The sequence below is a fragment of the Pristiophorus japonicus genome, chromosome 15 (genome assembly GCF_044704955.1).
Source record: "Pristiophorus japonicus isolate sPriJap1 chromosome 15, sPriJap1.hap1, whole genome shotgun sequence".
NCBI classification, from domain to species: domain Eukaryota; kingdom Metazoa; phylum Chordata; class Chondrichthyes; family Pristiophoridae; genus Pristiophorus; species Pristiophorus japonicus.
In genome coordinates this window covers 95,820,271-95,845,745 of record NC_091991.1, presented here as the reverse complement: position 1 = coordinate 95,845,745, position 25,475 = coordinate 95,820,271, and the positions used below count along the sequence as shown (strand labels likewise).

At 52.1% G+C, this 25,475-nt stretch overlaps 1 protein-coding gene across 1 annotated transcript; it reads left to right on the top strand.

Annotated features, from left to right (window-relative positions):
* Positions 1–606: 606 nt before the first annotated feature.
* LOC139280915 (transcription factor ETV6-like) lies at positions 607–24,367 on the top strand. Its single transcript, XM_070900723.1, has 8 exons — positions 607–937; positions 8,150–8,273; positions 11,686–11,850; positions 12,663–12,794; positions 17,004–17,543; positions 18,975–19,117; positions 20,590–20,690; positions 23,626–24,367. The coding sequence occupies exons 1-8, from the start codon at positions 905–907 to the stop codon at positions 23,729–23,731; spliced, it is 1,344 nt and encodes a 447-aa protein (XP_070756824.1). The 5' UTR covers positions 607–904; the 3' UTR covers positions 23,732–24,367.
* Positions 24,368–25,475: the final 1,108 nt, after the last annotated feature.

Genomic DNA, 25,475 nt, shown 5'->3' with positions numbered 1-25,475 from the left:
GTGTGAGGGGCTGAGTGAAGGAGGCCCTCTCCCCTGAGTGAGTGAGTGTGTGAGGGGCTGAGTGAGGGAGGCCCTCTCCCCTGAGTGAGTGAGTGTGTGAGGGGCTGAGTGAGGGAGGCCCTCTCCCCTGAGTGAGTGAGTGTGTGAGGGGCTGAGTGAGGGAGGCCCTCTCCCCTGAGTGAGTGAGTGTGTGAGGGGCTGAGTGAGGGAGGCCCTCTCCCCTGAGTGAGTGAGTGTGTGAGGGGCTGAGTGAAGGAGGCCCTCTCCCCTGAGTGAGTGAGTGTGTGAGGGGCTGAGTGAGGGAGGCCCTCTCCCCTGAGTGAGTGAGTGTGTGAGGGGCTGAGTGAGGGAGGCCCTCTCCCCTGAGTGAGTGAGTGTGTGAGGGGCTGAGTGAGGGAGGCCCTCTCCCCTGAGTGAGTGAGTGTGTGAGGGGCTGAGTGAGGGAGGCCCTCTCCCCTGAGTGAGTGAGTGGCTGAGTGCTGAAGGCCCGCCTTCCTGTGGCCGTGGGCCCGGTTTAAAGCGGCACTGTGTGTGTGCGCTGTCGGTACTGGCGCGCTGTTTCCGGGTGTCAGTGCCGCTTTAAGACGCGGCTGTCCGCTTCCCTCCCGCTTGTTGCTGGGAATTCACGTCAAAGGTTGGCTGGAAATTTGTGACCAACAATGAGCCCGAGCAGCCTTTCGCTTTCTCTTCCCGGAAGAAGGAGAAGAGGTCAAGGATGTGAATCACAGCCGGAGGAATCGGGCAGCGAGCAGCCGGCCAGATCGCTGCTTCCCCTGGCTCTGCACTAACCCTTTCCCGGGGCCTCCCGCAGCGGCTGCCCGGCCCGGCCCGGCTCCGAGCTGCCCTTCCCGGGGGTAGAGAGAGGGAGGGACAGGGGGAGGGGGCAGGAGCCGCACTCCCAGACATGTCTGAAGCTTTCGCCCAGCGACACATCAAGGTAAACACAAACTTTGAGACCGCGTCCACCAACTCCATCCTGGAGACAAAAGTTTAAATTTCTCTCACTTTTAATCCACTTCCTTATTCCAGGCCGGCGCCGATCCTGGGCCGCTCGGCGGTGTCAGTGTTACAGTGCGACTGACCCATCCAGTGCACCCCCCCCCCCATCCAGTGCACCCCCCCCCCATCCAGTGCACCCCCATCCAGTGCGACCCTATCCCCCCATCCAGTGCACACCCACCCCCATCCAGTGCACACCCACCCCCATCCAGCGCGACCCTATCCCCCCATCCAGTGCACCCCCACCCCCATCCAGTGCGACCCTATCCCCCCATCCAGTGCACCCCCCCCCCATCCAGTGCACCCCCACCCCCATCCAGTGCGACCCTATCCCCCATCCAGTGCGGCTAATCCCCATACATTGTTGCTAATTGGTTCAGCGTGCTGTTGGACTGAAGCTGTGCTCATGGAGGGGGAGGGTGGGGAGGGGGGAATTGGGGTGGGGAGGGGGGAATTGGGGAGGGGAGTGAGGGGGGGGAATTGGGAAGAGTAGGGAGGGGAGGGGAGGGAAGCAGGCTGGGAATGTGGGAACTTCCCGGCCTCGGACGGAAGGCTGCACTTCCATTGCTCGCTGTCTCCTGTAAGGTATTTCCCAGACTGCTTTCACTTGGCGATCCATGGAGTTGGACGCCCGCAGATCGGGAGGGCAGCTCCAGCATGCAGCCAGTCTCCAAACCTGAACAGAAAGGGGTGAAAAATAGGACCTTAACCCTTTGCTTACTGCAGTGTGCTGACAGCAGGGTTGTGTGGGATTGGGGGAGGGGACACGGGCTTCCCATTCTGGGCCCAGGCCTCTGCACCACTCCACACTCACACTTCCTCAAACAACTGCCAGCTTTATTTTACTGCAATGAGGTTTCAGTGAGATCTAATCCATCAAAGCGTTTGATTGGCTGAATGAGGCCCTCTGGTACTTTTCTATTTACAGTGCAGCATTCTGTCTCTCAGTGACGCAGGTTGTCCTAACCTGGAGAGATGACTGCATCAGTGCTTTGAGCTGATGCCAGTGTGACTGGGCAGGGGGTGGCAGTGGCTGTCTCGAGTCCACCACGGGATTCTCGCCCAAATGACCCCAGCCCTCCAATTGTAGCAGCTCCCAGGAGAATTGTTTGATTTGTATTCCCTCAGTATTTATGGGCCAGATGCACCTGTGACTGGCTGGTGCGGGTCGGTGCAGGGCAATGGTTCCATTGGCACTTACCATTTCCAGGCACCTCACTAAAGTGACTGTATCTGTAAACTATTTGGCCATTGGAGGGCTTCACGGATGTGTCTGATCCTGAACTCACCCTAGGCATTTTACAGCAGGGGGGATGTGGAGGAGAGAACTGGACGTTGCTGGGATGGGGAGCAGGAACGTGGGTACGCCTAGCATTACAGCGGGGTGAGGGGGGGTGGGGACTGGACGTTGCTAGGATGGGGAGCAGGAGCTCGGCCAGCATTACAGTGGGGTAGGGCAGACGGGATGTTGTTGGGAACGGGAGCTCGCCCAGCACAGGAAAACACATCCGCTTTACAACCCCGCCAGGACAGATTTCAAAGGGATGATCATGCTTGACAAAGCTGATAGAATTAGGGGGAGGATAGAAAACCTGATAAAGTTGTTTAAGGGGGAGGAAGCGGAGCAGTTTGTGGGAGTGGTTAGAAATGGACAGTGGTACCCCACAGGGTTGAGTCCGGGGCCGCTGCTGTTCACTGTGTACATCATCATCATCAATGCTTTGACTATCGGGTGTGGTGTCCACATTTGCAGATGAAACCAAAATAGGGGGTGTAATTCATTCTTTACAAGACCAAAGGAAGCTGCAAAGGGATATTGATAGATGGTGCAAAAGCAAAATACTGCGGGTGCTGGAATCTAAAATAAAAACAGAAAATGCTGGAAATCTCAGCGGGTTCGGCAGCATCTGTGGAGAGAAACAGGGTTAACGTCTCGGGTCGACAACCCTTCGTCAGAAGTGGCAAATAGTCAAAATGACCAAATTCTTAAGCACTGAAAGGGGGAGGGGAAGAAAGAACAAAAGGGAAGGTCTGTGATAGGGTGGATGGCAGGAGAGATCAGAGAGGCAAAAGGGATGATGGGCAAATTGAAATGGTAATGGCAGAAGTTAGAAAAAGGTTAATCAAGATAGGGTGTGAATGGCGGGATAATGACCGGCTGCCATTGGAGACGAGGAGAAAAAAAACATAAGGTGGTGGGCAGGGGGCGCCAAAGGGTTATGGTTTGAAATTGTTGAGCTTGATGTTGAGTCCAGAAGGCTGTAAAGTGCCTAAAATAAGATGAGGTGCTGTTCCTCGCGCTTGCGTTGAGCTTCACTGGAACAGTGTAGGAGGCCGAGGACGGAGAGGTCAGAGTGGGAGTGGAGCGGGGAATTAAAGTGACATGCGACCGGAAGCTCAGGGTCACACTTGTGGACTGAACGGAGGTATTTCGCAAAGTGGTCACCTAGTCTACGCTTGGTCTCCCCAATGTAGAGGGGAGCACATCGTGAGCAGCGAATACAGTATACTAAATTGAAAGAAGTACAAGTAAATCGCTGTTTCACCTGGAAGGAGTGTTTGGGGCCCTGGATAGTGGGAAGGGAGGAGGTAAAAGGGCAGGTGTTGCATCTCCTGTGCTTGCACGGGAAGGTGCCATGGGAAGGGGAGCGGGCGCTGGGGGTGACTGCGGAATGGACCAGGGTGTCGCGGAGGGAGCGGTCCCTTCGCAACGCTGAGAGGGGAGTTGGAGGGGAAGATGTGATTGGTGTTGGGATCACACTAGACGTGGCGGAAATGGCGGAAGATGATCCGTTGAACGTGGAGGCTGGTGGGGTGAAAGGTGAGGACAAGGGGAACCCTGTTGTGGTTCTGAGAGGGAGGGGAAGAGGTGAGAGCAGAGGTGCGGGAAATGGAACAGACACGGTCGATGACCATGTTAACCACGGCAGAGGGGAATCCTCTGTTGAGGAAAAAGGAAGACATGTCAGAAGCACTCGTGTGAACGGTGGCATCGTCAGAGCAGATGCGACGGAGATGGAGAAACTGGGAGAATGGAATGGAGTCCCTACAGGAATCTGGGTGAGAGGAAGTGTAGTCGAGGTAGCTGTGGTTGTCAGTGGGCTTATAGTGGATACTGGTCGAAAACCTATCCCCAGAAATGTCGACGGAGAAGTCGAGGAAGGGAAGGGAAAAATGGACCATGTGAAGGTGAGGGAAGGGTGGAAATTGAAAGCAAAGTGAATGAGGCAAAGGATGAAATGGAACTGCGGACCAGGACAGCTCTAAGATCGAGTGAGTCGGTGCTGCTGAAGAGAGAGAGGTTGAGTGGCGCATGGCGTTGAATGTGGATCCCAGGATGCGGCGAGAACAGTAGTTGGAGGAACGCTGAATATCTCGGAGATATCTGTAATCCCGGGTGGATCCAAAACATGAAGGGTGAAATTTCAGTTGAAATCCACGTGGATTAAATCTGAGGCGGAGACAGTTACTGAGGAAAGATGTGGCTGTGAAAGCGAGTCTTGGCAGATACTGGATCAAACACGAGAAGGGAAACAGAAAGCAAAGAAGATGAACAAGGAAAAAGAGACAAACAGAAATCCCGTCTGAGGGAAGAGCAGAACTTCAAGGTGGTAATTCCTGGAGAGACGTGGCCGTGAATTAAACACTGCTACAGGAGCAAAACAGTGCGGGTGCTGGAATCTGCAATAGAGACAGAGAATACTGGATAAGATGGTGAATGGATTAAAACGTGACAGATGGAATTCAGTGTCTGCAAATCTAAGGTGATGCATTTTTGGTTAAAAAGCCAGCAGTAATTATACACTGAGGAGCAGGGGGAATTGGGGGGGGTCCAGGTTCACAGGACATTAAAGGCATCACCGATTGATACGGTTGTAAAATAAGCTAATGGAATTCTAGGTTTTGTTACAACTAGGTTTTATTACAAGAGGTGTAGAAGATAAAAGCAAAGGGGTAATGATCAACTTATATAAAACCTTAAGATCTTCTGTAAAGTATTTCCTGGACTACTTAAAGTTAGTGCTCCATTTAATTTTTTTAAACACAAACACAAACTGATTGGGAGGGCCTTCCTGGCCCTCGACTACTGCAAACTCTTTGTTTCCACCCTCCCTGTCATAGAAACATATGACAGGAGTAGGCCATTCGGCCCTTCGAGCCTGCACCGCTATTCAACAAGATCATGGCTGATCACCCACCCCAGCACCTCCCCCCCCACCCCCCTACCCCCCCAGCCGCAAGGACCACATCCAACTCCCTCCCGGACACATCCAATGAACTGGCATCAACAACTCTCCGCGGCAGGGAACCCCACAGGCCAACACCTCCCCGAGTGAAGAAGTCTCTCCCAATCCCAGCCCCAAACAGCCCACTCCCCATCCCAAGAGCGTTCCCCCCGGCTCCGGACCCACCCAACACCGGGAACACAACCCCCGCACCCAACCCGCCCTGTCCCGTCAGAATCCTTCCCAAACCCCCGGATGTCGAGCCCGGAGCCACGCCCCCGCGACGCCAACCACACCACATCCACCAATCGCCATCTGCGCAGTCAACCCGTCCACCCCACTGTGAACACTCCCCGCACCGAGGCACAGAGCCCCCAGGCCCGCCCCTCCAACACACTTCACCCCCCCAGACCTTCGCTGCAATGTGGCCCCTCCTGTCCCCCGCCCTGGGTTTCTCCGACCCCCACCTCCACCACTCTCCCCTCCATCCCCCGCCCCCGTCTCCCCTCAACTTCCCTCTGCCTCCCCGCACAGGCTCCCATCTTGGGGGCGGCAACCTTCTGGGGCCGGGAATTTTAGCCTCCAGCATGGAAGTCCTGCTCCTGCCGCAGAATTGGCCTTGCCACCCCTCAATGGAAGCGGAGTGCAATTTCCCACACTCCACTTCCTTTGGGGGCAGTTACCGGGGCACGACTGGATGCTCCTGTGACAGTTGGAACTGGTGCTCTCCTTTCTCCCGTCTTGTTATCATTTTAAACACCTCCATCATCGCCCCGTAATCTGCAATCAAAAAACAGTTTTTCCAAATCTTTCTTTGTATGTGTATTTCCTCATACCACACAGCATCCCATGAGCTCTGTGCTGCTCGCACTCTCTCGCCGCAATGGCCTTCCTATAGCATGAAGCCCAATTGACACAAGATTAAATGTCAGAGAGAACATCTTTACACACACAGCTGTGAGGCTGTGGAATTCACTTGCAGGGTTAGTAGTTGAGGCAGAAGCAATTGGATGGAGGAGATATGGGAGGTAAATGTGATTGGGACTATTTGTGGAATGGAGGGTAAATGCTGCCACTGACTGCTTGGGCTGAGCGGCAGGTTTCGTTCGGTGCTGTACCTTCTATGAGTTGATGGTGAGTGGCAGATGGCACTGGGTGGCTGGGGAATATTCTGCTGCACCTGACCTGGCCCTTGTGATCAGACGTTTCACTGAGGCCCCAACTGCCTGCTCGACTCACTGTAGAAGATCTCACGGTGTCCTGACCAACATTAATCCCTCAACCAACATCACCAAAAACAGATTGGACAAAAAATTTGATCAAGCAAAATAAGTGATGCGGATCCGGCGAAGAGAGATATGCCCGCACCCGTTCAAACAACGCAGGCAACACATCAGCTTTGCGCTGGCTGCTAATTATCGTGTTTGCAGTGCAGTGCCCAGGGCTGACCACACTACTGACCGGCTGTGCACTCGACGGGGCCAAAGTTCATGGTGCACGAGCGAGGCTAGCTTCACTTCAATTTAATTTGACTTAGCCTCGCAAACACCCAGCAGCACTCCCTGCACACTGTAAATGTATTACACCAAGCCACTACTCCAAGAGGATGTCAGTAAACCAGTACAAAAGCCAAAATGTGAACTGAGCTGAAAGTTGGGTGTGTCCCTTTAAGAAACGCTGTCAGCAGGTCCGGCATGCTTTGGAGAGGCCGTTAATGAGAGCGGCCATGTCCAAGGTACCACAGCTGTATCAATTCAAGCGTTGCACACTGATTGATGTCACAATCTGGCTCATCTAAATATCTGAAGTGACGTAGGCAATGGCAGCACTGCTGACGTGCCCAGAATGTTCTGCGAGCAAGGCGTCCGACATTTCTTCTCCCTGACCAGCCCAAACGGATGTAACTTCGTGGCCAAGATCTCGTTATTTATCTCATTGCGCTTTATTGGACCTCACTGTCAGCAACTTGCCTCTCGTGTTTGCTGACATTACACCATTGACTAAAGTCCAAGCGGTAATTCTTGGGACATTAATGCCAGTTGTAAATAAAAGCAATATCAACACACAACCTTTCCTTATTTTGTACCTACCCTGGGAATGTGTGATGGGACCGTGTAGAGGGAGCTTTACTCTGCATCTAATTCTTAATACACAAGAAGGGTTTTTACCTACATACTGCCTTTATATAATAAAATATTCACATTAAATATGAACTTACAAACTGTTTCCCTGATTAAAATACAAAATTAAATTGCTGGATGGCTTTTACTGTGTCCGTGCCTTCTTGGGACACGCAAAGGAATGAACTAGACTATTAGCAACACCATGGAATTAAAAGGTTCTTTCAAAAGCAATTACAGATTAATTCTGTAAGATCCATCGTGTGCTGTACCTGCCCGAGTGTTATACAGTGACAGACCTGTACTCACCAGTACTGTACCCCAGTGTTATACAGTGACAGACCTGTACCCACCAGTACTGTACCCCAGTGTTATACAGTGACAGACCTGTACCCACCAGTACTGTACCCCAGTGTTATACATTGACAGACCTGTACCCACCAGTACTGTACCCCAGTGTTATACAGTGACAGACATGTACCCACCAGTACTGTACCCCAGTGTTATACAGTGACAGACCTGTATCCACCAGTACTGTACCCCAGTGTTATACAGTGACAGACCTGTACCCACCAGTACTGTACCCCAGTGTTATACAGTGAAAGACCTGTACCCACATGTACAGGGTACTGTGTTTGATGGGACAGTGTAGCGGGAGCTTTACTCTGTACTGTACCGATGCTGTACCTGCCCTGGGAGTGCTACAGTGACCAGTACTGGGAGTGAGGGAAAGATGCGGAAGGGAGGGAGGGCTCGGGTCCTGGTGCTGTGAGTCACTGACTTGATTCCATTTGATTTCCACAGCAGGAGAGAAACGCCTACACTCCCCCAGTGAGCCCGGTGCCGCCATTCCCCAGCTCGGTGCACGGGACTATATCCGAGGGCAGGCGCATGGAGGATGGAGTGTGCACCCTTCCCACTCATGTTCGTAAGTATCCCGAGCAGCATGGGGTCAGGGGGAGTGTTCCAGGAATAGGATGGGACCCTGACCCCAGGGCATGGGGGAGACAGCCCAAAAATCCAAAGCCCTCCCCTTCCCCCCAGGACCCTCTTTCCTTCCCCCCCCCACATCCTTCCCGCACACGCCCAAGCACTCTCATAGAATCATAGACATTTACAGCATGGAAAGAGGCCATTTCGGCCCATCGTGTCTGCGCCGGCCGACCAAGAGCTATCCAGCCTAATCCCACTTTCCATCTCTTGGTCCGTAACCCTGTAGGTTATGGCACTTCAGGTGCATATCCAAGTATTTTTTAAATGTAGTGAGGGTTTCTGCCTCTACCACCCTTTCAGGCAGAGAGTTCCAGACCCCACCACCCTTTGGGTGAAGAAATCTCCCCTCAAATCCCCTTTAAACCTCCCCCCAATTACTTTAAATCTATGCCCCCTAGTTGTTGACCCCTCTGCCAAGGGAAATAGGTCCTTCCTATCCACTCTATCCAGGACCCTCATAATTTTATACACCTCAATCAGGTCTCCCCTCCGCCTCCTTTTTCCAAAGAAAACAGACCCAGCATCTCCAATCTTTCCTCATAGCCAAAATTCTCCAGTCCAGGCAACATTCTTGTAAAACTCCTCTGCACCCTCTCTAGTGCAATCACATCTTTCCTGTAATGTGGTGACCAGAACTGCACACAGTACTCCAGCTGCAGCCTAACCAGTGTTTTATACAGTTCAAGCATAACCTCCTTGCTCTTGTATTCTATGCCTCGACTAAGAAAGGCAAGTATCCCGTAGGCCTTCTTAACCACCTTATCTACCTGGCCTGCTACCTTCAGGGATCTATGATCCTTCACTCCAAGGTCCCTTTGTTCCTTTACACTTCTCAGTGTTGTACTATTTAATGTGTATTCTCCTGCCTTGTTAAACCTCCCCAAATGCATTACCTCACACTTACCCGGATTGAATTCCATTTGCCACTGTTCTGCCCACCTGACCAGTACATTGATATCTTCCTGCAATCCGCAGCTTTCTTCTTCTTTATCAATCACACAGCCTATTTTAGTGTCATCTGTAAATTTCTTAATCATACTCCCAACATTTAAGTTCAAATCCACAAACAACAAGGGACCCAGCACTGAGCTGAGCCCTGTGGAACCCCACTGGATACAGCCTTCCAGTCACAAAAACACCCATCAACCATTACCCTTTGCTTCCTGCCTCTGAGCCAATTTTGGATCCAACTTGCCACTTTGCCCTGGATCCCATGGGCTTTTACCTTCGTGACCAATCTGCCATGTGGGACCTTATCAAAAGCTTTCCTAAAATCTATATACACTACATCATACGCATTGCCCTCATCAACCCTCCTGGTTACCTCCTCAAAAAATTCAATCAAGTTAGTCAGACACGACCTTACCTTAACAAATCCATGCTGTTGATTAATCCATGTCTTTCCAAATGAAGATTTATCCTGTCCCTCAGGACTTTTTCCAATAATTTTCCCGCTTGTAATTACTAGGTCTATCCCTTTCTCCCTTTTTAAACAAAGGTACAACATTCGCAGTCCTCCAGTCCTCTGGCACCACACCTGTAGCCAGAGAGGATTGGAAAATGATGGTCAGAGCCTCTGCTATTTCCTCTTTTGCTTCTCTTAACAGCCTGGGATACATTTCATCCAGGCCTGGGGATTTATCCACTTTCAAAGCTGCTAAGCCCCTTAATACTTCCTCTCTCAATTTGTTTATCTCATCTAATATTTCACACTCCTCCTCCCTCATTGCTCTGCATTGCCCCTCTCTTTTGTGAAAATCCTATCCTTTATGGTCTCTAATAGGCTCCACTCTTTCTCTAGTTATTCTCTTGCACTTACTGTATTTATAAAACATCTTTGGGTTTTCCCTGATTTTACTTGCCAACATTCTTTCATGCTCTCTCTTTGCTTTCCCAACATCTTTTTTAATTGCATCCCTTCAGTTTTATACTCCTCTAGAGTTTCTGCATTGTTGAGTTCTCGGTATCTGTCATAAGCTTCCCTTTTTTTCTTTATCTTACCCTGTATGTCCCTTGACATCCAGGAGGCTTTAGATTTGTTAGCCCCACCCTTTTTTTTTAAGGGAACATACTTGCTCTGTACCCTCAGGATCTCCTACTTGAAGGCCTCCCACTGCTCTGACACTTATTTATCATCGAATAGCCATTTACAGTCCACTTTGGCCAAATCCCATCTCAACTCAGCAAAATTGGCTTTACCCCAATTGAGAACTTTTTTTCCTGGTCCACCTTTGTCCTTTTCCATAACTACCCTAAATCTTACTGAATTATGATCACTAGCATCAAAATGCTCTCCCACTGAGACCCCTTCCACCTGCCCAGCTTCATTCCCCAAAACCAAGTCCACAACCATCTCCCTTCCCTTGTTGGGCTTGCTCCATATGCCCCCGCGCTCTCCTCTCCCTCCCCCCGCGCTCTCCTCCCCCCTCCCCCCGCACCCGCGCTCTCCTCCCCCCCCCCCCCCCGCCCTGCCCTGCGCTCTCCTCCTCCCCCCCCCCCCCGCGCTCTCCTCGCCCCCCCCCCCACCCCACTCTCCTCTGCCCCAGGCCACGCTCTCCTCCCCCCACCGCGCGCTCTCCGCCCCCCCTTATTGCCATGTGCTGTCCCCCCACCCACCGGGCACATGCTCCCTAATAGATTGGAGGAAAGGCGATTTTATGGAGCTGAGAATAGAACTTGGGAAAATCAAATGGATAACGATATTGGCAGAAAATGATGTAGAACAGGAATGGGTAACAGTTAAAATGGTGTTGAACTGATTTCTCGAATTGCGTGGTTCTACCTATCAGCAAACAATGAACAGACTGGGCCGCTCTTTGTTCCCTCTTGAAAAGCATAGGCTGGGAGGTGATCGCATCGTGTTCTTCAAAATCATGGAAGGTTTCGATAGAGTAGATACAGAGAGAAGAGTAAAAGTAGAGGCCATCAATATAAAATAGTCACCAAAAAATCCAATCGAGAATTCAGAAGCAAGTTCTTTACCCAGAGAGTGGTGAGAATGTGGAACTCGATACTAAAGGAAGGGTTTGAGATGAATGGTATAGATATATTTAACAGAAGGCTAGATAAGCAAATGAGGGAGACAGGAATAAGGGGCGATGCTGATAATGAGCTGAGGTGGCTCGAGTGGAGCATAAACGCTGCATGGACTGGTTATGTCGAATGGCCTGTTTCTATACCGTATATTCTATGTCACTCTATGCATCTACACACCAGGCACACACTGGCTATGTGTGTGATGGGTGGGGGGGGGAGATGTCTGCGTGCATTGGATGTTGAGGGGTGCGGGGGTTTTGGACTGTGGAGGCTATGGGCGGGAGTGACTGACTGACTGTTCCACTCCCCAGGACTGCAGCCTGTATTCTGGAGTAGGGTGGACGTGGGTCAGTGGCTGAAGTGGGCAGAGCAGGAATACTCCCTGCGCCCGATGGACAGCGACATGTTTGAGATGAATGGCAAAGCTCTGTGCCTGCTGACCAAAGAGGACTTCAGATACCGCTGCCCGCATTCAGGTAAGGAGCGCACCCGCGCACCCCCACCCCCCCCCCCCCCCCCCAACCCCGCCACTGCACCCACCCGCAACTCCCTCCTGCTCGGGTTAACATTCTGCCAGCAAATGTGGAGGGCAGGGGGCATTGGTGGCCTGGAGAGGGTAGCATGCTGGGATTGGGGGGAGCATCGGTGATTGGGGGAGGGGACCATGCTGGGGTGGGGGAGGGCAGAGGCTGGGTTGGGGGACAGGGCCATGCTGGGGGGTGGGGGGTGGTGTCCGATGCTGGGGGGGCGAGGGCGGGTGGATCTGAGCCTGGGGGGGGGGCTAGGTTTGGGGAGGGGGGGGCGGGGTGATTGCTGGAGCCGGAGGTCAGGGGCACTATTTCTATAATGAGCTGGGGCGTTCCCGGTGTCCTGGCCAATGTTTCTTCTCAATTAACATCACAAAAGCAGGTTATGTGGTCATTATCACATTGTGTAAATTGGCTGCAGCATTACCCACGTTACTTGTGACTACACTTCACAAGCACTTCTTTGGATGTAAAGCGCTTTGGGTCATTTAAAGGTGCTATAGAAAGGCAAGTCTTTGGGAAATTTGGTATCGCCTGCTTTGAGCCGGTAACTCCTCTCTGCCGCGACCCCTCTTGTCTCCGCCCCCGCCCCCCGTTGTCTCGGCCGCGCCCCCCCCCCCCCCCCCCCCCCGTCTCGGCCGGGGCCCCACCCCCCCCTTGTCTCGGCCGGGACCCCCCCTCTCCCCTCTCCCCTCCGCCGCGACCCCCTTCACACTGATCATTGGAATAGATTCATGGTTACTTTCTTCCTATGTCCTCAGGAGATGTCCTCTACGAATTGCTACACCACATCCTGAAGCAGAGAGAGAGCCCTGTCTGGTACCCACCGTTCCTGCAACCGGGGAGCATCCCGCACAATCCACCGGAAATCATCCTTCACAACCACCTGGACGGTCAGTGTCTCCTAGCTCCACTCCATACCAGGCTTAAGTCTTCCGATTGGTGATAGACAGTGTATGGAACAGTGGACTCGGGCCGGGCCTCACTCAGTGCCTCTCAGTTGAGGCGATTGGGGGGGGTAGGGGAGAGGCGAATGGGCGGGGCTGGGGGAGGGGACGGGGCTGGAGGAGGGGGCAGGTGGCCATGGGAGCTGAAGGGGCGGGGCGGGAGGAGGAGGAGGAGGAGGGGGTGGGTTGGGGGAAGAGGGGGCGGGCCAAGGTTCCCAATGAGGTGTTGCCGCCTAGGTGCTGATGCTCAGGGATGTCACAGAGCGGAAGCGAAACAGTCAGCAGTCACAGTTCATGTTGGAACCAGTGATTTGGGAAAACATTAAATCAAGGACCTGTGCAGAGAGTTTCAAGAATTAGTAGATGAATTAGAGAACAGGATCTGCGGTGTGTATCGTCAGGATTAGTCCTGGTGCGAGATGCTGGTCTGTTTGGCAGGCTGGGGAGTTGGTGCAGGAGGAAAGGGCTCGGATCCTGGGACATTGAGAGCAGTTACGGGCCAGGACTGGCCGGTACAGGATGGATGGATCAGCTGAACAAGCTGGAACCAGTGCCCTCGCTGGGTGAGTAACTGGGGCAGTGAGGGGAGAGAGTTTAAACTGGCATGGCAGAGATAAGGGCGGGAGAAAAACAATGAGGGAACAGAAAGAGGCAGCTGATGCAGGAAAGAAAAGAGAAGAAAAAGTTAAAAAGAGCAGATCAGGAGAAGCGAATAGAATGAGTCGATGGCAAGACAGACAGGTTTGAGTTGTGTGCACAAGGCGTTGTGACTAAAGATGGTGAGCTGGAGGCACAACTTATTCTGGTGGAAATGGTGTAATAATAATAATAGGAAGGCTTGGGCTAGGACAGGGCTGGGACATTCCAGAGTAGAAACATAGAAACATAGAAACATAGAAAATAGGTGCAGGAGTAGGCCATTCGACCCTTCGAGCCTGCACCGCCATTCAATGAGTTCATGGCTGAACATGCAACTTCAGTACCCCATTCCTGCTTTCTCACCATACCCCTTGATTCCCCTCATAGTAAGGACTTCATCTAACTCCTTTTTGAATATATTTAGTGAATTGGCCTCAACAACTTTCTGTGGTAGAGAATTCCACAGGTTCACCACTCTCTGGGTGAAGAAATTCCTCCTCATCTCAGTCCTAAATGGCTTCCCCCTTATCCTTAGACTGTGTCCCCTGGTTCTGGACTTCCCCAACATTGGGAACATTCTTCCTGCATCTAACCTGTCTAACCCCGTCAGAATTTTAAACGTTTCTATGAGGTCCCCTCTCATTCTTCTGAACTCCAGTGAATACAAGCCCAGTTGATCCAGTCTTTCTTGATATGTCAGTTCCGCCATCCCGGGAATCAGTCTGGTGAACCTTCGCTGCACTCCCTCAATAGCAAGAATGTCCTTCCTCAGGTTAGGAGACCAAAACTGTACACAATACTCCAGGTGTGGCCTCACCAAGGCCCTGTACAACTGTAGTAACACCTCCCTGCCCCTGTACTCAAATCCCCTCGCTATGAAGGCCAACATGCCATTTGCTTTCTTAACCGCCTGCTGTACCTGCATGGAGTTGAGGAATGAGAAAGGACCAGTTTCTGTATTGGGAGTGTATTATACAAAGGAGATAGGGGGATGGATATGTAGAGAAATGAGAGAACAATGCAGCACGAACAAAGTCATCATTGCTGACTGGAATAATCCAAAGCTAGGCTGCACTAAAAGTAATGTATGTGAGGAAAGGGACACCTTTCTGGATCAGTCTGTGTTAGTCCAACAGAGAGAGGGGCAGTGGGGAACTAGTTCTTGGAAATGAAGTGGGAAAAATAGATAACGGAAGGGTAGGAGAGCATCTAGGGAACAGTGAGTGCAATGTAGCATAAAGTTAAAGATCAAGGTACATGACAGAAAAAGCCAATTTCAATGAGATAACATTGGAACGAATCCAGTCTGGGAACAAACTAACATAAGACAGGGACAAACTATGGGAAAGGTTCAAATAGCAGGTGATTTAGGGCACATGTTCCCACAGGAAGAAAAGGTAGACAGCAAAAAATGGGATGAGAAGTAATTAAGATTGAAATGAGAATCAAAACAGAAGACAAATGATAAATTTCGGAATAATTCAAAAGAAGTAAAGCAGCCAATAGGAAACATAGAGGGAAAAGAAAATAGGTTAGAAAGGCTGAGAGAGGAAGTGTTCTTCTTGGGCATTCCCTCGGAGTCGAGGATGACTTGCTTCCACGCTAACAATGTGTTCTCGGGTGACTGATGAGTCCAATGTGGGACCTACAGTCTCTGTCACAGGTGGGGCAGACGGTGGTTGGAGGGACGGGTGGGTGGGGGGCTTGGGTTGTCGTGTGCTCCTTCCGCGTGCTCTCGGCAATTAGACTCGAGGTGTTCAGCGCCTTCCCGGATGCTTCTCCTCCACTTTGAGCGGTCTTGGGCCAGGGACTCCCAAGTGTCGGTGGGGATGTTGCATTTTATCAGGGAGGCTTTGAGGGTGTCCTTGAAACGTTTCCTCTGCCCACCTGGGACTCGCTTGCCGTGTCGGAGCTCCAAGCAGAGCGCTCATTTTGAGATTCTCGTATCGGGCAGATAGACATGCAGGGGACTAAAGGATTTTATAAATAAAAGAATATCTAAAGAAAGGGTACGGCTGATTAGCACAAAGTGCAGCATTGGCCCTTGCACACAATGCGTTGCTGATCATAATTCGTAGCATAAGAAAATTCTCATCTCACTCTGGTTGTTTGGCCAGTGATTTTAAATCTGTGTCCCTCTGGTTACTGACCCTCCTGCCACTGGAAACCGTTTCTATTTACTCTATCAGAACCACTGAACACATCGATCACATCTTCCCATTCCTTTCTCTGCTCTAGGGAGAGGAACCCCACCTTATATCGCCTCTCCACATAACTGAAGCCTCCCATCCCTGATAGCATTCCAGTAAATCCTCTGCACCTTCTCTAAGGCCTTCATATTCTTCCTAATGTGTGGTGCCCAGAATTGAACACAATACTCCAGCTGAGGCCTAACGAGTGATTTATAACATTTATAATGCCAAGGATGGTAGGGGATTCGACAATAGTAATGTCAAGGGGCAGTGGTTAGACTCTCGCTTGCCTGGCATTTGTGTGGCGCGAATGTTACTTGCCACTTATCAGCCCTAGCCTGAATGTTGTCCAAGTCTTGCTGCATGTTGGCACAGACTGCTTCATTATCTATGCTCTTTTAACTTTTCAACTTCTCAACCTTCAAAGATTTAGTCCCCACTTGCCTGGATGAGTGCAGCTCCAACAACACTCACGAAGCTCAACACCATCCAGGACAAAGCAGCCGCTTGATTGGCACCCCCTCCACCACCTTCAACATCCACTCCCTCCACCACCGGTGCACCGTGGCTGCAGTGTGTACCATCTACAAGATGCACTGCAGCAACTCACCAAGGCTTCTTCGACAGCACCTCCCAAACCCGCGACCTCTACCACCTAGAAGGGCAAGGGCAGCAGGTGCATGGGAACACCATCACCTCCACATTCCCCTCCAAGTCACACACCATCCTGACTTAGAAATATATCGGCCGTTCCTTCATCGTTGCTGGGTCACAATCCTGGAACTCCCTCCCTAACAGCACTTCTCAAGGTGCAGTTAGGGATGGGCAATAAATGCCGGCCTTGCCAGCGACACCCACATCCCAGGAACGAATAAATAAAAATTTCCCTTTGGTCTCCACGCCCCCCCCGCCCTCCCTGCATCATCCCTCTTCAATATCCCCCATCATCCCTGCTGAGTCGTGATTCTAATAAGTAAGATAAGAAATAGGAGCAGGAGTCGGCCATTTAGCTCTTCGAGCCTGCTCCGCCATTTATTAAAATCATGGCTGATCTGATCATGGACTCAGCTCCACTTCCCTGCCCGCTCCCCATAACCCTCGACTCCCTTGCATTCTGCTTATATCCACATACCAGCATTATGTAACCTATTAAAGTTACAAAAAGTAATAAATATAAATTTTAAATGCAAATGGTGTCAATGCTCAGATTAATAAGCCAGTTTCATTCTCCCGATGTTGGGTAAGATGTGAGGTTTGGTTCCCTGAAGCTGACTGATTCCTACCTGTAACGTACGGCAGTGCTCATGAACTTTTCCTGTCACAGAAATGCTGCCCAGAAACCTGCGCCCCTCTGAGCAGCTCAGCCACCGTATCCAGCCTTCTGTGGAGCCGCTGCCAGGGTTGCTGCGGTCCCCAGTGGAGAACCACCACCACCAGTCTCCGGACACAGAGCGGGAAAGCTCACAGAGTCTGCTGCCGCCGATGGACAGGAACCAGACGCCCAGGTCTCAGGCGGAAAACACACATAGCCCCTCGCCTGACATGGAGCAAAGACTCTCCATTTCGCCAGTGGACGAGAACCATTGTCCCTCTGGCCCCGAGCACATGCTGCAGGCCCCGCGGCCCAATGGCTCACCACAGGACAACTCCCGCGTCATCCAGTTAATTTCCACTTCCATGATGAACCCGCTGATCCTCAGCAGCAGGCAGCCACTGGAGTTCAGGCCAAGACTGTCTGAGCAGAATCTACACAAGGAGAAGCCTCTGAACCTCTCCCATAGGGAGGAACTGCTCTACAGGAACCATCTGATGGTCCCCATGCCAGCCCAAGAGGAGCCGCTGATGCCCATAGGAAGGATTGCAGGTAGGCAATACATCTAACACTGGTCCAGGGCAGGGACCACCCCACTGGCTCTTCCAGTTGTTAAATAACACAAACTCACTGTCTAAGCCCACACATGGGCACCAGGGCTACAGGAGAGAGGCTGATGAGGCCCATAGAGCCATTGGCCAGCACAGACCATAGCCCAGTATTGGGAGAGGGAATTCATCCCGGGAGTGGGAATATGGAGTCTAACCTTTACTCAATGTTTTACTACAGTTTTGATGAGGATTAGCTGGGCTCCTCTCTGCATGTAAATTATTTCTTTGTCCTCTGGGATCTGGATTCAAATTCAAAACTAGCGGATGATAAAATGGAGTGAGTGGAACTGGTTTGCTATGGTTTGGATCCTGGATTGAGACTTCCAGAAAGGGCACTTGCCTCTCCCGGACACTCGAAGCTGGCGCTCTCTCCATTTTGTTCGCTCCTGATCGTGGATGTGGGGATTGTTGTTGGGTTTTATACACAGAGTTTGGGGCTCCCCCTCCCGATGACTGCCCAGTGACTCTTACTGGAAGCTGCTTGTCCCAAGATGCTGGTTGAGGACAGGGTCCAGTGGGACTGTGAAGCCTCGCCTAGGCCCAGGCCCAACCCCGCACTGGGGTCATGCCTCAGCTGACCTGCAGCATCACCAAGGCTGTGTGGCTAAAGGGCCCAGGTTCAGTGAGTCAGCGCAGCAGTTGATGCACCAAATTCCCCTCATCACCCCTGGGAGTGGGTTCCTGCCTGTCGCCTGCTGCTGGAGGGTGTGTATGGACATGAAGCGAACAGTGTCAAGCCAAGCTGACCCCACTCCCATTCCTGGCCAGACCTGTATAACAATGGCCGTGTGCATGGAGGTAGAAGGGTGGCCCTGGGTGCCTGGGGAATTGTCAACTTGCATTTCTATACAAGTCTTTCACGTCCCCAATGTAGTCACTGTTGTAATGTAGGAATTGCAGCAGCCAGTTTGCGCACAGCAAGGTCCCACAATGTGATAATGACCAGATAATGTGTCGGAGATGTTGGTTGAGGGACAAATATTGGCCAGGACACCCAGAGAACTGCCATGCTGTTCAAATAGTGCCGTGGGATCTTTTACACGCACCTGAGAGTGCAGACAGGGCCTCGGTTTAATGTCTCATCTGAAAACAGCACCCTCAATACTGCACTGGAGTGTCATTGGGGATTGTGTGCTAACCTCTCTGGAGTGGGGCTTGAACACACGACCTTGTGACCCAGAGGAGAGAGTGTCACCCACTGAGCCTCAGCACAACGCAGCAAGAGATGGTGGGAAACTTGCAAGTGTGACTCGTGCCCTTTTAAAGCAAAGAAATTTATAACCTTTTTCAGAATATAAAATGCGCAATTGAGTCACCAGCCTGCGGAGGGTTAAAGGTCAATAACATTTCTGTGTTTACATTGCTGGCACAGACTGCAGGCTCCTGTGGGACTATGTGTACCAGTTGTTGTCAGACAGCAGATACGAAGGTTTCATCCGGTGGGAGGATCATGAGTCAAAGGTTTTCCGAATCGTGGATCCCAATGGGCTGGCACGGCTGTGGGGCAACCACAAGGTAAGGCGGTTCAGGTCTCTGACCTCTGACCCACCCGGCTGGGCTCAAGGCCAGTCCCCCTCCGCCGCCCCGTTCCCCGCCCCGTCCCCCTCCTCCCCGCCCCCCGTCCGTCCATCCATCCCTCCATCCCCCTCCTTCCCCCCCCCCAGTCCCCCTCCTCTTCCCCCCAGTCCCCCTCCCTCTCCTCCTCCCCCCCCGCCCTTCTCTCTTCCCCCCCCCCCCCGCCCTTCTCTCCCCCCCCCCCCCCAGTCCCTCTCTTTCGCGCCCCCCCCCCCCCCAAGTCACTGTTTTTCGCCCCCCCCCCCAGTCCCTCTCTTTTGACCCCAACCCCTCCCCAGTTCCTCTCTCCCTCCCAGACCACCGGAGGAAGAGAGCTGGGGCTCTGGTTCTGATTCTCGGCACCATGTGGAAGGAAGTATTTGGGGCCGGAAGTGGGGGGGGGGGAGGGGGTGCGGAGCTTGACCGGGGCGGGGCTTGTCGCATGTCTGCCAAATAAAGTGCAGTACAAATAGTTACATCATTTATATAGCACCTTTAACGTAGTAAAAGATGATGATGACCTATGGTGAAGGTCATTCGACCCATGGCAGGACATTGACCTTTTGCAGGATCCAATGTTAATGATTGCCCAGGTTTTGCCATCACTCCTGTCAGACACCATCTAATAAGAATGAGCACAGCCTTCTCCTGAATTGGGACCCCTGTCACTCAGGACCATCCTGTGGCTCCTCTCTGCACTCCCTCCAACACTGAAATGTCTTGGTTTACAATTCACTCTTTTTTTTCTTTTGCAATCGAGCCCTTATTTATAAAAGTTAGGATCCCGCCTTTACATATCTGTGTATCCAAATCTCTCTGCTCTGCTTCTCATTTTAATGTGTGTCCCTGTATCTATTCAATTGTTCCACCTCCTCACCTTGTCGCCTCTCAATCCCATTACTGCACTCTGCTGTGGAAACCGAGGTAAAATCCTCATTTACTATCTCTGCCATTCCTTCATCCTCCAAGGAAATGTCGCTCGTATTGTTGACCTTGGTTTGGTCATCTCCCTTCTCAACACATCACTTCATTTAAATTTCTCGACTCATCCAAGAAACTCGTGTTTGGTGTGCTGCAGATAACTGGCTGTGATGAGAGCCTCAGTGGGGTAGATTGAGGGGAAGGAAGCATCTTGAGTTGAAGGAGCTGTGCTCTGACTGGGCACAGCAGGAAATGCGGGCATGGTGCCCACAAGTTTCAATCTGTTAAATGGGCAGCACATATTGGCACAGAACGTCACGTCAATCTCTGGGACCATGGCCCATCTCTTTTGGTTAATCTTGACCAATTTGGCACAAAGTCTTCCCCAGATCGGGAACTGGGTTAGAGAAGGTTCAACCTGTAGAAAGGTGATGTAAGGAGGATTTTTTGGCTGTTCCATGTGCCCCCTCATGAACCAGCGGTTTAATGATCCAAAACTCTCTCCAAAACAGAACAGAACTAACATGACTTATGAGAAGATGTCGAGGGCTCTTCGGCACTACTACAAGCTCAACATCATCAAGAAGGAGCCCGGGCAACGGCTCTTGTTCAGGTATAGTGTGGGATGGGGGCAGCCCCGGGGGGGGGAGGCGATATGGGAGGGAGTGGGGTCGATCCCGGGGGGAGTAGGGTCGGTCCTGGGGGCGTGGGGGGGGGAGGGAAGTGGGCTCGGTCCCATGGTGGGGTGTGGGCTCTCCTAGGAGAGGCAAAAAAAGAGAAAAACCCAAGCCTATTAGAGAAAAAAATCTGGGAAAATTCCTCTCCGATCCATCCAGGCGATTGAAACTAGTCCAGGAGATCACCCTGGCCATATTCGATTCGCTGCAGTGCTTACCATCATATCTGCGCCAGCCAACAAGAGGTTATCCAGTCTAATCGCACTTACCAGCTCTTCAAGTGCCCATCCAAGCACCTTTTAAATGTGAGGGTTTCTGCATCCACCACCCTTCCAGGCAGTGAGTTCCAGACCCCCACAACCCTCTGCATGAAGAAACCTCCCCTCAAATCACCTCTAAACCTTCCACCAAAAACCTTAAACCTATGCCCCCTCGTAATTGACCCCTCCACCAAGGGAAATAACCCCTTTCTATCCATTATATCCAAGCCCCTCAAAATGTTATATACCTTAATAAGGTCTCCCCTCAGCTTCCTATGTTCCAATGAGAACAAAGCCAGCCTATCCAATCTGTCCTCATAGCTAAGATTCTCTACTCCAAGCAGCATTGTCATAAATCTCCTCTACACCCTCTCCAGTGCAATCACATCATGCCTGCGACCAGAACTGCAAGCAGTACTCCAGCTGTGGCCTAACCAGAGTATTATACAATTTAAGCATAACCTCCCTACTCTTGTATTCTATGCCTCAGCCAATAAAGGCAAGCATTCCGTCTGCCTTCTTAACCACCTTATCCACCTGGCCTGCTACTTTCAGGGCTCTGTGGACAAGCACTCCAAAGTCGCTTTGTTCATCTACACTATTAAGTGGCCTACCACTTATTCTTATTAGTCCTCCCAAATGCATTACCTCACACTTCTCTGAATTAAATTCCATTTGCCATTGCTCTGCCCGCCTGACCAGTAGATTGATATCCTCTTGCGGTCCATGACTTTCCTCTTCATTATCAACCACACAACCAATTTTAGTGTCATCTACAAACTTCTTAATCATACGCCCTATATTCAAATCTAAATCGTTGCTATATAACACAAAAAGCAAGGGACCCAGTACTGAGCCCTGCGGAACCCCACTGGAAACATCCTTCCAGTCACAAAAACATCCATCAACCATTACCCTTTGCTTGCTACCTCCAAGCCAATTTTGGATCCAACTTGCCACTTTGCCCTGGATCCCATGGGCTTAAACCTTCATGACCAGTCTGCCATGTGGGACCTTATCAAAAGCTTTGCTAAAGTCCATATACACTACATCATACGCACTGCCCTCATCAACCCTCCTGGTTACCTCCTCAAAAAATTCAGTCAGGTTAGTTAAACATAATTTTCCCTTAAGAAATCCGTGCTGACTGTCCCAGATTAATCCTTGCCACTTTAAATGTAGATTAATCTTGTCTTTCAGGATTTTTTCCATTAATTTTCCCACTCCTGTACTAACGTTAGGCTGACAGGGCTGTAATTACTGGGCCGATCCCTTTCTCCCTTCTTAAACAAGGGTACCACATTAGCAGTCCTCCAGTCCTCCGGCACCATGCCCAGATCCAAAGAGCACAGGAAAATGATGGTCAAGGCCTCTGCTAATTCCTCTTTTACTTCGCTCAACAGCCTGGGGGGGTGGTGAGGTGGGGGGTGGGGGGGAACGGTGCATGTGGGGGGTGGGGGGTGGAACGGTGCATGTGGGGGTGGGGGGGAGAACGGTGCATGTGGGGGTGGGGGGGAGAACAGTGCATGTGGGGGTGGGGAGGAGAATGGTGCATGTGGGGGTGGGGGGGTGGAACGGTGCATGTGGGGGGCGGGGCAGAGAACGGTGCATGTGGAGGGGGGGGGGAGAATGGTGCATGTGGGGGGGACAGAGAACGGTGCATGTGGAGGTGGGGGGGGGGGAAATGGTGCATGTGGGGGGGGGTGTGGAACGGTGCATGTGGGGGTTGGGGGGAGAACGGTGCATGTGGGGGGGGGAGAACGGTGCATGTGGAGGTGGGGGGGGGAAATGGTGCATGTGGGGGGGGGTGTGGAACGGTGCATGTGGGGGGGGAGGAGGAGAACGGTGCATGTGGGGGGGGGAAACGGTGCATGTGGGGGGGGGTGTGGAACGGTGCATGTGGGGGGGGAGGAGGAGAACGGTGCATGTGGGGGGGGGAAACGGTGCATGTGAGGGGGGGGCGGTGTGGAACGGTGCATGTGGGGGGGAGGAGGAGAACGGTGCATGTGGGGGGGGGAGAACGGTGCATGTGGGGGGGGGTGGAACGGTGCATGTGGGGGGGGGAGAACGGTGCATGTGGGGGGGGAGAACGGTGCATGTGGGGGGGGGTGGAACGGTGCATGTGGGGGGGGGAGAACGGTGCATGTGGGGGGGGGTGGAACGGTGCATGTGGGGGGGGGTGGAACGGTGCATGTGGGGGGGGGAGAACGGTGCATGTGGGGGGGGGTGGAACGGTGCATGTGGGGGGGGGAGAACGGTGCATGTGGGGGGGGGTGGAACGGTGCATGTGGGGGTTGGGGAGAACGGTGCGTGGGGGGGGGGGGAGAATGGTGCATGTGGGGGGGGGAGAACGGTGCGTGGGGGGGGGGGGGAGAACGGTGCGTGGGGGGGGGGGGGAGAACGGTGCGTGGGGGGGGGGGGGAGAACGGTGCGTGGGGGGGGGGAGAACGGTGCGTGGGGGGGGGGGGGAGAACGGTGCGTGGGGGGGGGGGCGGTGCATGTGGGGGAGGGGGTGGGAACGGGGTGGTGAAGGGGGGGATGGGGTGGGGCCAGTGGGATGTTGTTTCTCTCCTGTCTGACCAACGGATTCTCTCCCTTGGCCTTTGGTCAGGTTTATGAAGACCCCGGATGAGATTGTGAACAGTCGGTCAGACCGCCTCGAACACCTGGAGTGCCAGGAAATGGAGGAGCCGCTGTACCAGGACGAGGAGTGCTGAGTGGCGACAGAGAACCCTCGCTGGATGTGGATAACACAGCCGGATATTGTTGGACTGACAACGCGGGAGTGTTGGAGTGGGGTGTTGCTGTGTGTGAGGTGCTGGATACACTCAGGCTCACCCAGTACTTCAGTATATCGCTATATCTACCCTACACCTGCTGTTTTATTACTGTGACAACTATCAACCTTTTCTTGGACCAATGATTGGGAGTGACTGAGGATAAGCAGAGACTGGGCCTGACCCCGGACCCTGTTCTCCGTCTCTGCCAGCCCATGGTGGGCTCTGCTATACTGCCACGCTTCTATAATATGCCTAGTTCCTCATACGACCAGTGACTGCGGGGAGCTGAGAGTGTGGAGCCAGACAGGGCTGGGACACCTTGTTCTGGGCCTCTGCATCTGCCTGCTTGGTGGGGAAGTGTCTCCTTCTGTCCAATGCACTATTACTCTTAATGATTATAACTTGAATTTGTAGTGATTTTTTTTTAAACTGCACAAATGAAATTTCTCTCTCTCTCTCTCTCTCTCTCTCTGAGCTCATGCTGAGAATTCACATTTCTTACTAGAGAACACACTTTGTAATGACTTTTTTAAGCAATGCTACACCTGGAATTAAAATGGAAATGGATTTGAAGTGGGCGTGCTGGTGTAGGGCTGGAATCGGGCTCGCTCAGGCTGGCTCTGGAATCACATAACTCGATGGTGCAGCATACAGTGTGTGCCTTACACAACACCACTCTTTCATCCACCCTTTGGCTTAGTGAAGGACTGCAATAAGTACCCCCCATCATCTCCGTACACAGAAATGATAGCAGGGAAGCCAGGCATTGGGCCCCAGCAGCCAGCGTTGGTGTTTATCCTCCAGGCAGGCAACAGCTTCAATCCCATGCACCCACACTGTTCCCTTTAGCCCCTGTCCTTCAACTGCCCATCCGACCGATTTCTGCATCAATCACTAACTTCGATAGTCCATTGCACAGCTTCACAGCCCTTTATCTACAATACTTTCTCCTGTTAGAATCACAAAGCACAGACACTGCCTATTCGGCCCATCAAGCCTGTGCCGGCTCTGTGAAAAGAGCTCTCCAATTACTACCTCGCCACTGCTCTTTCTCCATAGCCCTGCAAATTTAGCCTATTTATTATTGAAAGTTACTATTGAATCTGGTTCCACCGCCCTTTCAGGCAGCGCGTTCCCGATCACAACAACTCGCATTAAAACATTCTCATGTCGCCTCGGGTTCTTTTGCCAATCGCTTTCAATCTGTGTCCTCTGGTTACTGACCCTCCTGCCACTGGAAACCATTTCTCCTTAGTTACTCTACCTCTATCAAATCTCCTCGCCAGTTCTGACGAAAGGTCGTCGACCCGAAACGTTAACTTTGTTTCTCTCCACAGATGCTGCCTGACCCGCTGAGATTTCCAGCATTCTGTGGTATCTCCTCTTAACCTTCTCTGCTCGAAGGAGAACAAGCCCAGCTTCTCCAGTCTATCCACATTACTGAAGTTCCCTATTCCTGGTACCGTTCTGGTAAAGCTCCTCTGCACCCTCTCCAAGGCCTTGACGTCCTTCCTGAAGTGTGGTTCCCAGAATTGGACACACTGCTCCAGTTGGCGCCGAAAAAAGTGATTTGTAAAGATTTAGCAATCCTCTGTCTAAAATCTCTTCCATTTAATGGTTTCTCTATCTCCCTCCATTCGAGTGATATGTTGAGATGAACTACGGTGGGAGGAGGTTCGTG